The 15,570-nt window shown below is 32.9% G+C and overlaps 1 protein-coding gene across 1 annotated transcript; it reads left to right on the top strand.

Moving 5' to 3' along the window:
• The first annotated feature begins 4,430 nt into the window (after positions 1-4,430).
• LOC149541752 (transcription factor MYB7-like) lies at positions 4,431-6,658 on the top strand. Its single transcript, XM_089796119.1, has 3 exons — positions 4,431-4,630; positions 4,713-4,842; positions 5,755-6,658. The coding sequence occupies exons 1-3, from the start codon at positions 4,489-4,491 to the stop codon at positions 6,329-6,331; spliced, it is 849 nt and encodes a 282-aa protein (XP_089652245.1). The 5' UTR covers positions 4,431-4,488; the 3' UTR covers positions 6,332-6,658.
• The last annotated feature ends 8,912 nt before the right edge of the window (positions 6,659-15,570 follow it).

Below are 15,570 nucleotides of genomic sequence, written 5' to 3'. Positions count from 1 at the left end.
TACAAGAAAATAAGAGCTCCTTTTTAAATTTAGAAATTTAGGTAAAATGGGTCGGAGTTGGAAGTTATCCTACTAGCCTAAGAGTAATTTAGGTCATGTGTCAATCAATTTTTTTTTAACAAAACTAAATTACTTCCATCAATCTTTTTACAAAGAAACACAAGAAAACAAAAATTATAGAGAAATGAATCTTATTATTCTATTTTCACATCTTGTATCATAAAAAAAACTTGAACTATCTTTTAAGCTGAAATGCAACCAAAAAAATCACAAATATGATAATCTTCAAATACTCTTAAAAAATTCTCAACAAAAAGCCCTAAAAAATCTCAACTATACTCTTTCAAATATCAACATAACACAACACGTGACCTCCCTCTCTCACATGGTATTACAGCACTGATAAAGGCTTCTATCTATGCATCTGTAGACGTAGTTAAATGGCGATTCTTATATGTTGGTCCCAGGTGAAAGTTAGAGTCTCGTATAGGATCACAATTACAGTGGCATACGATGATACCCAGCGTAGGCTCTCTCCATCAAATGCCACTATGTTCTCCCATATCCTCTTGGCTTATGTGCCTATAATGGGAACAATCATTCCTTTATAATTAGATAAATAAATTTGAAAGAGATGTCCAAAGATTTAAAATTTGTGATAAAATCTGTTAGAAGGTGCCTTTTAATAGAATTTGTAAAAGGAGTACAATTTGTCAATATCTTAGAATTGTAAGGCAGTAATGCTACTGCAATCAGAGTGATCGTTGTTTATAAAGTGAAGTGTGCACAAAGAATAGGTGAGTTTGTTAAAAGATAAAAAATAAAATGGTATTGTAATTTTTCTCTTTTCCTACTCCATTGAATATTTCCAGAGCTTTTATACCAGCAATGAGGTGTCACATTTTCAATCATATAGAGAAGACACGGCACTACAATCTTTTTAGAGGTGTTTCCTAGGTTCCTATGAACAATGATATACAAAGTAGTATATACAAAGAGATACACTGACACTCTGTGAAATTCTTTGCTCCAAGAATGATAGGTGAAAGCATAAGTTATTTGCAAGTGGTGGCACGTCCCTACCAAATTAGAGTACAAAAGTAATTAAGGATGGGGGGTACTATTTGAAAGGTGGGTGTGGATTTTGTCTCTCTCATGTGTTGAAATCAAAATACTTAGTAAAAAGATTATGGTGGCGATAATACAGATCTTTTTAATGAAAAGATTAGAAAATGCAATTCAGAATGATTATTGAAGGAATATATCTTCTTACTAAGAGTATTCAAGAAAGTGAATTAATGAGATTTGAATTAGATTTACACATAGTTTTAGCTTATGTGGTTGAAGGTTTGTGTCCATCAACATCTTATGTGTTCATAATTTCACATCCACTGCTAAGAATGTGCACTAATGGTGATAGAAGAAAACTATTATGTTAAAAATTTAAATTAATTATGTTATGAAAATATAAAGTTTAAAATATATTTTCTCTAGAATTGAAGTTAGTACCATTATTATGGGGATTCGATTTAATGTTGATATTGTCTATTGTTATTGTGATAAAGAAGTTGATTAGAAGTGTGTAATAGTTATTTTTTATTGTGCTTCTAAAACCATCTTTTCTAAATCTAATATGACTTTCAAAACACATTTAAGATATCAAAAAAATAAATTTAATAATATCATTTTGTAGGCTAGTAGCATTAAATGATAGAAGAATCTCCATTATCTCGAACAATTTCTCACTTTGAAATGGTAGTTTTTCTAAGAAGGGTATTTTGGGTTAAGTTGTTTGTTTTCCATTAGATGCAATTTTAAATGTTGATACAATATAAAGAATGTCCATATTGTGAATATTGATTCTATAGACAAGTTCAAGAGTTTTGTTGAGATCAATATGGAGTAATGTCCAATAAGCTTCAAAGTATATGATGGGAAATTACAGTCTTTTGTGTTCATCAAACAATAATAGAGCTTTATTATATTTCTTGGGGATAATTGTAGAATAAGTTAAAATTGTGTGATTTGAGTTTGATTCTTAGAGATTAAGAACACAACTTGAAGCTACACCTCACCAAGGGTCATGAGATAGCTTGATGGAGCATTGATTGGTTCGAGATTTGCTTCTTTTAGAGAAATCATCTAAAAGCATATATTCATATTATGTAATGGAAAAAAATATTATGTAAGACTTAAGGTGGGTCCTTTCCATACTTTTGCAAGAAAAATGTAATAAGGGGTGGAATGTTGGCACAAATGTCATTATTGATTATATTACCTTGTTCTCGCTTACCAATTTTTGCTTCAGCTTTGGTTGGGCGATTTCTCAATGGTTCTTTCCTTATATATTCTTGTAATCTCTCAAATATCAATATAAACAAGAGTTGTGTACAATTTGAGTCCCGCCTAATGTAAAAAAGAGAAAAATGAAATGTGCTTATAACTTTGAGAAATTGTGGTATAACTTTAAGAAAATATATAGTTTATACAATTTTTATCAATAATTTAATAGATATACAATAGTCATATAACTTGGTTTACCAATGGTTGTTTAGGGCAGCTATTTAATGTAAAAATAAATGAAGTATATAAGATTTTTTTTCATTTTTTCAATCTTAGTTCTTTATTATTGACTTTAGATACAAATAATATGGTAGTGTTTCTAGGTTTATGGAGTTATATTAATGTTTAAAAACTAAAATATGTATAAGATATTTTTTAGAATTGTAGAAATATTTATTTTGGAAATTTTTAAAGAAATGTAAAAAATATTTCATTTCCTTATTTTTTTTATTGGTGGCATAAGAAACATTTTGGATTTTTTAAATGAAAAATTTAAAAATACTAAAAAAAATGAGGAACCAATTAGAAAAAAGAAATAGATCTTAAAAAATAAAAATAAAAATAGGATAATTGTGAAACATTACAAATGTAATCAACATTTAAATTAGAGGCAAATCAATAGTAGAAAATGAGTAGCACAAGAAATCTTTTCAATTTTTGAAATGAAAAATTAAAAAACCACTAGCAAAAATAGGAACCAATGAGAAAAAAGAATAATCTATAAAAAATATATATATAAATACGAGAAATGTAAAATATTACAAATGTAATTTAATATTTTACAATAGAGGCAAATTAATAGTACAAAATGAGCCAAAAACATAAATCTCTACCTATATGACTAAAAATATCATAGTTACTTTAGTGGCTTAAAAATCAAATTATTTTAAAAGTGGACTACTTAAAATAGTGATTGAAACACTTCTTTGACTAGATCATCATTAAGATTCAACATCTTACATCTATATTATATCATTGAACTCTTGCATTTAAAATAGTAATATTTGATACTTCAAAATTACCATTTATCAATTTAAAAAACAATATTATAACAATATTATAACAGTAAATAATTATATATTATATTACAAACACTACTAAGAGTCAAGTTCAAACCTATATCAATTCTAAATTATAAAAAGTAATATTTAATAAAAGTCTAATAATACTTCAAATAGATCCAACAGTAAACAGTAGCTTCTTACAACTATGGTCCTTGAATGCTCCCAACATAGAAATTGATACATTCTTTTTAGGTGCAAAGGATGTCTTGGATGGGTCCAACACTGGAAATGGAATCTTACATAATAGGTTCTTATATAGAGCCAGCACATAAATTGGTAAAGAATGCTAAGATTGCCATTCAACAAGAATATAGGAAGAAATAGAAGATGGCATTCAAAAGCCTAAGAAACACTTAAATTTCAAATTGCTTAAAAGCTTGGAGGGGAAGTGAGGAGAAATGACAAAGATGTGAAAGGACAAAAGAGGGCCTTAATGAAAAGGTGATGTTACAGTAGTAGAAAAGTACTAATGATATCCGAAAATAGTCATATAAACTAACTAGAATAAAATCTTAGACACTTTTGTGTGTGCAGTGAATATCTTGACAGACAGCAGTTAAGTACATATCTTCAACCTTTACCAACAATGTAGCCTTGCATCGATTACTTAGAGATGAGACACATGAGTATTTTATAGAAAGGACATCCTTGGTAAAGACCCCCTACCTAGCTGCCTCTTCTGACCCTAAAATAATGGACCACTGATAAATTGGCACACTTTCTAAATTGGGACCTCTTAAATAATTGCAATGTGAGTGGTCCCTAAGAGCATCCCATTTGCTTCTTTTCAAGAGTGTAAATGTTCTTTTTGCCTTTTTATAGAAATCTACTTGAGCTTTAGCCCCACTAAATGTTTTGAGTATTACTTACGGTAAGCTTTGCTAATCAAAACATTTTGGGCCCCATGTCTGTGAGTAGCCTTTCTTCCATGGTCCTTGTCACAATTTTGGAAAATTATAGAGAAAGATACTCTCTCATAACACTCTTACTTATTGGTAAAGAAATCTAATGGTAATTAAATGTAACAAGACACAGCTTTATATATTTCACATGGGTCCAAGTAGTCTTCTGAAGAAACAAAATGAGAGGAAGAGTGGAGCACAATTGCTGCAGAAAGCAGGCAATCAAGAGAGGGTTTTGGTCACCTGAGGAAGATAGAAAACTCATGAGATATATCAGTGTTCATGGCCATGGCTGCTGGTCATCTCTTCCTGATAGAGCTGGTAATTTACTCATCATTTTCCTCTTTCATTGTTTAGTCTACAAAAATGATAATTACTTAGGTGGTGGATTGAAAAATTGCAGGGCTTCAGCGTTGTGGCAAGAGTTGTAGGCTAAGATGGATGAATTATTTAAGGCCAGGGATTAAAAGAGGCAATTTTAGTATGGGAGAAGAAAGCACCATCATTTTTCTTCACAAAATCATGAACAATAGGTACTTAATTTAACTTCATTCTCACCTTGCTAAGAAAAATGGTGGATCTGGAGAATTTAATTGCGAATGTATGAATAGAATGTTTTTTGAGCATTAGTTTTTCTTTTTCAGTTCATCTTTAATTTTAAAGATATATTTCCATTGTACATGTACATTTTTATTCAATTCAATGTAATGTTTCAGCTGTCACTCAATGATTCATGGTGTATTTATTGGTGGAACATTTTAATTCAAAGTGTTTGAATGTATCTAAGATTTCTATATAATAAGTCAAATATAATTCAATCATTGTCAATTATCTTTGATCATTTCATTAGAAACACCCAGTAAACCGTTGAATGAATAAAATAATTTATTTATATACATTTTTAGTTCATCTTTTACTTAAAAAGATAGATTTTATGTATGAACTGCCCATGCTTTTATTCATTATTTCAAATGACATTCAGTGATTCCTATTGTATTCAAATGACAGTTTCTGATATCAACTTTGTATACTTTTAAATTGTTTAAGGAGAAATTCCATGATATTAACTATAACTTATTACTTTTCAGATTAATTGTATATTTTTGAATTGTTTAAATCTGTGATTTAAAGTAAATACAGATCATCACTATGAAAAACTATCCTTTGGTAGGTTTTTAAAAAAAAATTAATTAAAGAATCTCAATTTTATATAACTTCTTGATTGAATACGATTCATCTTAGAAAGCAACATAGACAAATTATCATTCAATTTTTTTTAGATTCAAAATAGTTCTTATAATACTTCTCTTTCATATTTTTTTCTCAATTGATTAAGTAGCAAATTTTCATCAATATTTAAGATCACACTCCATAATCTATGATCACTTTCTCTTCAGTAATATCATTTAGTGATATCATTATTTTGGGTTGTTTCGTGTATACAGATGGGCACAGATAGCTAAATATTTACCAGGAAGAACAGACAGTGAAATAAAGAACTACTGGAACACTTGTCTGAAGAAGAAAGTTGCCAATAACCATGATAATCAGAGTTTAAGCGAGCTCTCTACTAATTTCGATAATCTCCAAAGGGAAATTATTTCAGAGGAGGTGATAATCAACGATAATCTTCCCAAAGATATGGATTTCAGTAATGCATTTCTTCAATGCCCAGCTTCTCTAGAATACAGCTATAACTCACTTGTGCATGAAAGGGTCATTCCATATCCACCAATCGAACTCAACTTCACTGATTCAGCAGTTGAAAGTAGCAAGACAGATAGTAGTCAAGATCCAAGTCAATCATCAATACAAAACAATCAAGTTCAGAATACAGAGATATCTCTTCAGGAAGATATCATTTTCATGAAATCTTATCCAGATGAACATAACGGCTATAATGTGGCACCATGCATATTATCAAGTGATGGATCAGATTCAAGTAGCAACATTAATGCAATGTGGGCATCATCATTCAATATGTTTTCAGCAGATTTACCAGGACCAAATCTTCTACAGTAGCATGTGCAGACTATGCAACGATAAAAGGTAATTGTATTATTGTTAGGCGTCTGTTTCTTACCAATGTTTTAGTAAAATGTTGATGTTCATAGCAAGAAAATGTATGTTTATAGTTAGGGGCACAAGTTAGCACATTTTATTCTTTTATGGTTGCTGTGATAATACAGCTGTATTGTCTACAACAACTTACCTAAAAGTCTAAAGTTGTATTCACATTTTATCTACTTTTTATGAGGCAAGTGCAAATTGGTTTTGCTTAGTCCTTATATGGAATGTAAGAATACGGTGTTTATTTGGGTGAGAAATAACTTTAGACAAGATTCTCTATCGGTGGACTCATAAGACAATGATATTAACCAAATGTTCTTCTCCTGCTGGACTGTTAGGGTTAACGTCATAAGCTTTCAGTCATGGAAGATGTCTTAACAACACATGTTTGTGCAGTTTAAATGGTCCATTCAAATTGGCCCAGTGTTTCATTTTCTCTTACTCGTTTATGCAGTGCCTTATCAATAAGATGTAAACCGCATTTCTTCATGGCAATGGTTTTTCTTAACTGTATTACACAACTTAGCTATTACTAAATATTACAATATAACAATATCAGAAGGAAGGAAAGACATATATGTCCATTATAATAAGTTACCCTCAATTAAGTCTGGACATTATATTTAAGCTAGTCTTTTTGTGAGATAGTTTTCTCTGATAGTATTATTTGCCAAAACATTTCAGTTATTTTCTCTGAATTTTTAACAAAGAAATATTTTCTCTGATTTTGATTTTTTTAAAAAGAAATTAGCAAATAATTCTAAAACTCAAATAGTAAATTAATGTCTTTTTGAAAAAAAATTGTTTTTAAATATATTATGATTTTGTTATTAATTGTAGTTCAATTGATTTAATTTTTAGTTTTTAAAATTATTTTAGTTTTTTTTAAGGTGAAAGGGTAGAGTGGGATGGGGTGATTGTGTTAATTTGACTTTTATCTTTCTACATCAGAATTTAAAATTTGAAGTATAAATATAAGTTAATTTTAAAAATCATTTAATAAACATTAGTTTTTATAATTATTTTATTTTATTCTTTTTCTTTTTTAATGACAATTTCATTCATATATGATAAATTGAATATAAATAAATAACATTTCTTAGACTATTTAATTTTTATCATTTTATTTATTAAAATATTTAAAATCGAATATATTTTAATTTTAAAATATATATCGACTAATCACTGCAAACACAAAAACATATATAATTTTACATTTAACTATGATTAAAATAAAGAATGTTAAAAAAAATTAAAATACATATTTTAATTATATTTAATTGTTCTAATCATAATAAGAGTTACTAAGTGTCTACAAATGATAAACTTTTTTTAATAAGTTTATTTTTGAATCTTTAAGATAAGGAAGTTTACTAGCTCTATGCCTACTTAGTGGAAGGGAATTTCAGCCTTCAAACTAATATTTTTTACATAAATTTTGAAGTTTCTAAAATTAAAAAAATGCAATTAAACCATATTACTCTCATATCAAGGTCTCTTAATAAATGATTTGGAAAAATGCAATTCACCATATTACTCTTGTATCAAGGTCTCTTAATAAATGATTTGGAAAAATGTAATTCACCATATTACTCTTGTATCAAGCTCTCTTAATAAATTATCTTCCAAATCATTTGTAAATTAGTTTACATTGGTGAATTTTCTACATTGGCCTTTCTAATATTGTCAAGTCTTATTTGTCTACAATACATAATATTTCAAACCCTTTGTAATATGTAGAGACACTAATCCTATGAGTACTTAATTAGTTCTAATTCTTAGATAATAAAAACAATGATGGTCATACAATGTTAATGTAGTTTTAATGTAGTTGTACAAAAGTTTCTTAAAACTATGGAGAAAAAATGTTAAATTGTGTTTAATATATCAAAATCTAAATATTTAAGTAAAAAAATTAAAATTTAACACCAAAAAAATGTCTAACATATTTAAAAAAAATCTATAGATAAAAAATCAATTTATTTATATTGAGTCATTTCATAGAATTATTTTCAAGATGCATCACTTGTTAATATAATTTTTCAGTCTATTTAATTAGATATATAAGATGAAAAGCCTAAATAAATTCTAACATACTTATATGGTTATGAAATTTTAGAGATCTTAATTTTGATAAGTTTCTTACTAGGGGAAAACTAGGTTTTTAAGGAACCTTAAACACTTTTATAAACAAATTTTGAGGAGGATCTAGAACACAATATCAATAAACAACTATATGAGATACAATTTAGAATAGTAGCAAACCATTAGCCAAGAAACACTAGTTGAGAAATATAACATTATATAAAGAAAAGGTAAAAGAAAAAATAAACTAATGTCTCAAGCATCAAGGAGTGGGGTTTTTACAGGGTCCCTAAATCTTAAAATAGAAAACTTTGGTTTTTTCTAGACCTTACCCAAAACATGGAACTACACTAGTTTTATTAAGACTCTCATAACCTTTTAACAACAAACAAGGGTTTTTTGTAGGTGCCAAAACCTTGAAGTGTGGGGTTATATCAAGGCCTTTAAAAACTTTAAAATTCATAGACAAAAAGATTGACCCTAAAAATATGTTTGAAAATAGCTAAACCTCCCATGAAAGTAAAGCTACAAAAAGGATCAAGAGTGTTTTGAAAATTCCCCAAACCTCAAACTTGGCTTTGGAACTCAACCCCAAAACCAACTTGTGATTATAAATACCTCCTAATACTATTCAACAACATTATGAGAAAATATCTCAACTAGAAATCAGCACCTCAAATATAGCACTCATTTTCCCCTTAAAAGAAAAGGATCCCATCTCATTAGGGTTAGTAAAGGAAAAGTGATCTAGCTAGAGCTTCAACACTTGATCCATTCTCGCTTCCTTACAACCTATAGTTGGGATCATCCACATATGAAAACACTCACCCTCTTCCTTCTAGAGAATATTCTCCTCCTTCATAGGAGACACCATCACATCAATAGAAAAGAAGAGAGAGGAGGAAGGAAACAATAAGAGCCAAATTGATAGACTAGCTAAATAAGAAAGCCCCACCTCTTTAAGGGTAATCTCCACCTATATATGGGGAATCTCCTTCTCTAAATCAGCTTCATGGGAACAAAATCAAATAAGAAAATTAAGATCCCAAACTAGAAAAGAAGACAAGAAGAGGAAGAACTCCAACAATGGACAACATAGTCTTAAGAAATCTAGGATCCCCCAACCAAAACACACAGAGATTAAAATGGGACCCTAAAAACTAATAGCACTAAAATGACCACAACCTATAACAAAGCTACCAATAAAATGGAAGAAAAGGTCATCTTCAAACAACACAAGCCAACTCAAAATCATATAAAAATACCACCCACCAGAAAAAGAAAGCATCATCAATCTTGAAAAAAACCTAACTCCTACCATTAAAGAAGAACTAGACAAAAGGGAAGATGATGAGATAAAAAAATTTCCAAATACAAGCCAAATGGGAGGAAAGACACACACATAAGGACCACAATTCTAGGCAAAAGGAACCCAACATCAACCTCAAAATGACCCTCCATGACAACCTTAAAGGGAACAACAACATGACACATTGTTTGCAAAAAAGAAACCCCACCTACACAAAGACCAACAACATAAAAGCATACCACAAAAGATGAGAAAGTTCTATAACCTCATGGTAAGTATTTTTTAATAGATATTTGAAGTTCACAATTCTTTGTAGGATCTCAAGGGCATAGCAGATTCAACTCTAAACTTATACATTTTAATCATATATGTAGATTGAAGCTTTTTTTATTAAAAAAATTAACCAAGGATATTACTCTAGTATTAAGGTATGTTTAAAATGGTCTTCATATTTTTTTATAAACTAGTTTTCACAATTATGTATAATAATGTGATGTCATTTTCTATAGTATATAAGCTTGTAATATGTTAGAGCCTCCTAATCCTATGGGTTCTTTGTTATTTCTAACTTTAATTATAATAGGTAAAAGTGCAATGTTGTCATACTTTTATAAAGGAAGGAAATTGTCATTTTGTATTCTAAGTTTTCTAATTGAATTACTAAAAAGTTATATATATATATATATATATATATATATATATATATATAAATATAATATTAATTCATTTTTTATATGTTTGTAATTTTTGAGAATATTGTCAGTTCTAAAATTCTTGGATGGCTCTTGTGGGTCTGAACTGCATCACGAGCTAGGGCACCCATGCCCTAGCTCTGTTTTGTGTTTTCTTTGTAAGCTGCGCAGGTGGGTGATTGGGGGTTTGCAGGGTGTAGAGTTGGGTGGCTCTTCCTGCTGGGCTATGGGCTAGGTCATGCTCCAGAGGAGGAGTTTCTTGTTGTGCGTGAGGAAAGTGTGAAGCTTTCCTATTGGACTGTGCTATTCATGCGCAGTGGACAGTGTCATTTGGAGTTTGATTACCCATGGCTTTGGTCTGTTTTCTATTGTGAAGGAAGGGGGAGGGAAAGTGTAGTGTTGAAGTTGGTAGGGATTGGATTAAGGAGGGAGGCAACAATGTTGAGCCCTCATATGGATTTTCGGGCAGCTTTAGGCCCTAGGTTTTCAAATCAAGGGATGAAGACTTTTGACAAAAATCTGTTCACTCCAAACTCTAGGAATGCCAATTTGGGATCATCTAATGGCTAAAGGATTACGAAGACCAATGGTTGTCTCAAGAGGTGCAAGGAGAGGCCAAAACTGGTGGTCCCAGTTGAAATGATTCTGGATGATGTTGAATATTATTCGTATCATTCCCTATATTGTAAGTTCTTAGGGATGAGGGTGTCCTTGCAATTCTTGGAGGTTTGGGCTCGGAGGACCTGGGAGCCAGAAGGGGAAATGGAGATAATGTTGTTGGTGAATAGCTATTTCATGGTTACTTTCAATTGTACTGCTGATTACAATAGGGTGTTTGAGGGAGGCCCTTATTTCCACAATAAGGTTAGGTTGTTTATCAAGCCATGGCATGATGGATTCAACCCTTGAGAGGAGTTACCTAATCATGTCCTAGTATGGGTTTGCTTACCAAGATTCCCAATAGAATGCTGTCGAGAGGATGTGTTGCATCTTTTGGCCTCAATGCTTGGAAAACCTGTAGGGACTTCATCGCAAACCTTGGGAAAAAAGGTAATAACTTTTGCTTGCATTTGTGTTGAAATTGATCTAAGTAGACCTTTACCAGATGCAATAGAGATGTGTGCAGGTTCTTATTCTTGGGTGCAGCCATTAGACTATGAAACTCTACCTTTTTGTTGTTGCCTTTGTCTAGAATATGGTCATTTGCAACGAAGATGCCTAAGGAATAAACCTCTAGAATCCCCTCCATCATAGCCTGTGAACAATCCTCCTAAGACAGATAAAGGGAAGGGCATTTCTCCTGGTGAGGTAGGTGTTTCTGATGGTTTTGTTCTAGTCAAGGCTCAAAATCCTAACAAGGGTCAAAAGAGGTCTTTTAAAGAAAGGTAAGATGATACCTTTAACAGGTTTGAGGTGTTGGATGAGTTTAGCCAATAGGAGGTGAACTCGAGTTTGATCAATTTGGATCATGGGCTTGTGGACTTAGCTCAAGAGGATCCTGCCATTGATTCTACTATGGATCACCTATGAGATACGTGTAGGCAATTGATTGCTGACCAGCAAAAGGGGAATTTTGAGGTGTAGTAACCCTTGGCCATTTTTGCAACAACAGGTATGGATTCTCCAGCTATTGATCAACACATTGGTTCAAGTTCGGCAATAAAGATTTTGCCTCCTCCAAAATTGGGCATTCTACAGAAAGATATCAAAAAGGGTGGGGTAGAGAAACTTGTTAAATCTGTCTGAAAAAAGGATGTGGAAAAGATTAAATTAGCTAGCAAAAATTTAGTGGAGTCAAGGGTAGTTAGGGCTCTGGATTCTATTTTTTCATGCCCCTAGAAATGATTGTTTTGTCATGGAATATGTGGGGCTTGAACAAAAACCCTAGACAAAAAGAGGTTCATGAGTTAGTCAGAAAACAAGGTCCTAATGTTCTCTTTTTGCAGGAAACTAAGCTATCTGTGGAGAGTATGCAAGGTCTGAAGCCCAGGTTGTGGAGTAGTGGGGAATGCCAATGCATTGGAGCTTAGGGTGCTTCTGAGGGTTTGGCTTGTTTATAGAATCCTCAAAAAATCCAGCTTCTTTGGTGGATTTCCTCTAAATCCTCTCTGTCCATGATTGCTACTTGCCCTGTGACAAGGGAGGTCATTTTGTTGTCCAATATTTATGCTCCTACTGATTTCCAAGGTAAACAAGTTTTGTGGTCCCACATTAGGATGATTTGTAGCATGTTACCCTTTCATCCTTAGATTTTAGCTGGAGATTTCAATGTTATTTGTGATTTGGCTAAGAAGTGGGGTGGTATAGGAAGATTGGAGCCTTTTGCGCTATTGCTTCAAGATAATATTAATTCCCTAAACCTTGTGGATATTAAAACTAAAAATGTATAGTTCACCTGGAACAACCATTGGAGTGGAGAGTTTTGTATTGCAAAAAGGTTAGATCGGTTCTTGGTTTCTTATTACTAGATTGGAGGGATGTGGTCATGTTGCTCTGAGATCTTGGATTGGACAGGATCAGACCATTGACCTATTAAACTATCTATAGAGTCAACTTGGGTTCTTCAGAAGCCTTCCTTTCAGATTCCAACTTATGTGGCTTCAGGATTCATCCTTGTATGATTTGGTCTCTGACTAGTGGAAGAAAGGTAGACCAGCCTATGGCACTTCAATGTATATTTTTTCTAAGCTTCTTCAATATGTTAAATTTGAGCTCAAATGATGGAATCGTCTCCACTATGGTAATGTCTTCCTTGCAAAAGTAGGAGCCCATGCTAATTTGGATGATATCACAAGAAGGATAAGAGAGGAGGGAGTAACAAATGTTTTGCTTTAGGATGAGGCTTGGGCTATAAAATTTATTGAAGAATGGGAAATGCGAGAGGAAATGTATTGGAAACAAAAGACACGAATTGAGTTGCTTCAGGAAGGGGACAAAAATTATAGATTTTTTCTTCAACTCTGTAAAAGCTAGGAGATATGGTAACTCTATCTCGGGGTTGGTGAATGATAGGGTAGAGCATCTTTCTTCCTTTCCAAAAATTTTTAGGGAGGCAGTACAATACTTTGAATCTCTCTTTAGAGAGGACTCACAAGGGGGGTCTCCTAAGGAAGCGCAAGTTCTTTCATGTATCCCCTCTCTTGTGACCAAAGATATGAATCAGCAGCTCATGAGGGATATCTCACTTGAGGAGCTTGAAGGGGTTATTTTTAATATGAAGAAAGGGAAGGCACCAGGTCCTGATGGTTTCCCAATTGAGTTTCTTCAAGAGTTTTGGGATATCTTTAAATTTGACCTCCTGGTTGTGGTTCATGAGTCTCAACACAATAAGAAGATGTTAAGGGCTCTAAATGCTACTTTTCTAGCTCTTATCTCTAAGAATGAGGGGGCTGATAGGTTGAGCCAATTTTGACCCATCTCTTTATGAAATTTTATTTACAAAATTATTTCCAAGCTTATTATAGACAGGTTGAAGAAGGGGCTTGCTGATTTGAAATCTGAGGAGCAAAGTGGCTTTGTTGCGAGTAGGAAAATTTTGGATGGGATTGTTATTACAATTGAGGTCATCTACTCTCTGGCTAGATCAAAAGAAAAAGTGACGTTTATCAAATTGGATATGGCCAAGGCATATGACAGAGTAAGGTGGTCTTTCTTGTGGTAGGTTCTTAGTGCCTTTGGCTTTGCGAAGGATTGGATTCAATGGGTTTGGAGCTATGTTACTTTAGTCTCTTTCTCAGTGCTTATTAATGGGAGCCATTCTGAGCTTCTTGGGGCTTCAAGGGGGCTTCGTCAAGGAGATCCTCTCTCCCCCTATTTGTTTATTCTTTTTGTGGAAGGCTTGGGGAAATGGATTAAATAGAATGTGGAGTCTGGTTCTATTCAAGGTTGGAGGAGGGGTGGAGCCTTACCCTCGCAAACCCACTTGCAATTTGTAGATGATACTACTTTGATGGGGATGGCTACACTAAGGGAGGCATCCAATCTTCGTAGGGTCTTGGATGTGTACCTAGCTACCTCAAGACAATAGATTAATGAGGGAAAATCATCCATTTACTTCTTCAATACTCTAAGCTCTATCCAACAAAGGATTGCTCACACCTTGAGATTTTAGATTAGGAATCTTCCTTTGAAGTATCTTGGTATTCCCATCTCGATGAGTAGGCTTCCCAAGGAGTCATGAAAGGTTATTTTGGACAAATTTTGGGTGAAAGTTAATCAATGGACTCACCATTGGCTATCCTTTGCTAGTCGTGTTCAATTGATTAAGTCTACTGTGCAGGGTTTGCCCATTTATAGATGCATGCTCCAGGTTGCTCCTATGGGCTTTCTTAAGGATCTAGACTCTATGATATGCCAAATTTTATGGGCAGGCTTCTTAGAGACCTCCAAATGGAGTTTGGTTAGAAGGGAAGTGGTGTGTAGTCCGAAACAGTATGGGGTACTAGGCTTGAGGTAATTAGCTTTGACAGGAGAGGCATTGGCTGCTAAACTTTATTGGCGATGGTGTAATGAGCAGGATAAAATATGGGCGATGGTTATATCTCATAAATATCTTCTAGGGATTCCTCATTTCGATATTTCTAGGTATCCACTTGGGGGGAAGGGATCTATGATTTGGGATACTCTAAAGAAAGGGGCTAAGCTTATTAAGGATGGATTATTTTGGATTTGCAAGAGGGGTGGAGGCCCAATTCTGGTTGGTCTCTTGGGATGGATATCCCTCAATCTTATCTCAATTTCCTAACCTTGCGTTTCTTTTCCAGTGATTTCTAGAGGTGGGATGGTCACGGGTGAGTGATTTTAAGTCTTTTTTCCCCTGTGGTCAGATGGAAATGGCTAAATGGCAGTTCCCAAATGATTGACCGATTGCTGATTTATAGGAGGAATGTGCTATGCTACAAAATATCCTTTCTAGTAGAAGGTTTTGGTCCCTCTGGGAGGACAATGTGCTTTCCTAGTCTCCCAATTCTAAAGGGTCTTACATGGTTGCCTCCGGGTACAGTAGATTGATGTCTCAAAAGCTAGTTCTACCTAAAGTACAGTGGTGGAAGATGGTATGGAACAAGCTATCTTGGCCAAAATGTAATTTTTTTATCTAGATATTA

Source organism: Cupressus sempervirens, chromosome 8, assembly GCF_028749045.1.
Source record: "Cupressus sempervirens isolate cs-2001-9-10 chromosome 8, ASM2874904v1, whole genome shotgun sequence".
NCBI lineage: Eukaryota > Viridiplantae > Streptophyta > Pinopsida > Cupressales > Cupressaceae > Cupressus > Cupressus sempervirens.
Note: the sequence above shows the minus strand (reverse complement) of the source record. Positions and strands in the feature narration are given on the sequence as shown.

Coding starts and splice junctions, on each gene's coding strand:
- LOC149541752 (XM_089796119.1), top strand. CDS start 4,489: ATGAGAGGAAGAGTGGAGCACAATTGCTGCAGAAAGCAGGCAATCAAG. Junction 4,631..4,712: donor ATCTCTTCCTGATAGAGCTG/GTAATTTACTCA, acceptor GAAAAATTGCAG/GGCTTCAGCGTTGTGGCAAG. Junction 4,843..5,754: donor CACAAAATCATGAACAATAG/GTACTTAATTTA, acceptor TCGTGTATACAG/ATGGGCACAGATAGCTAAAT.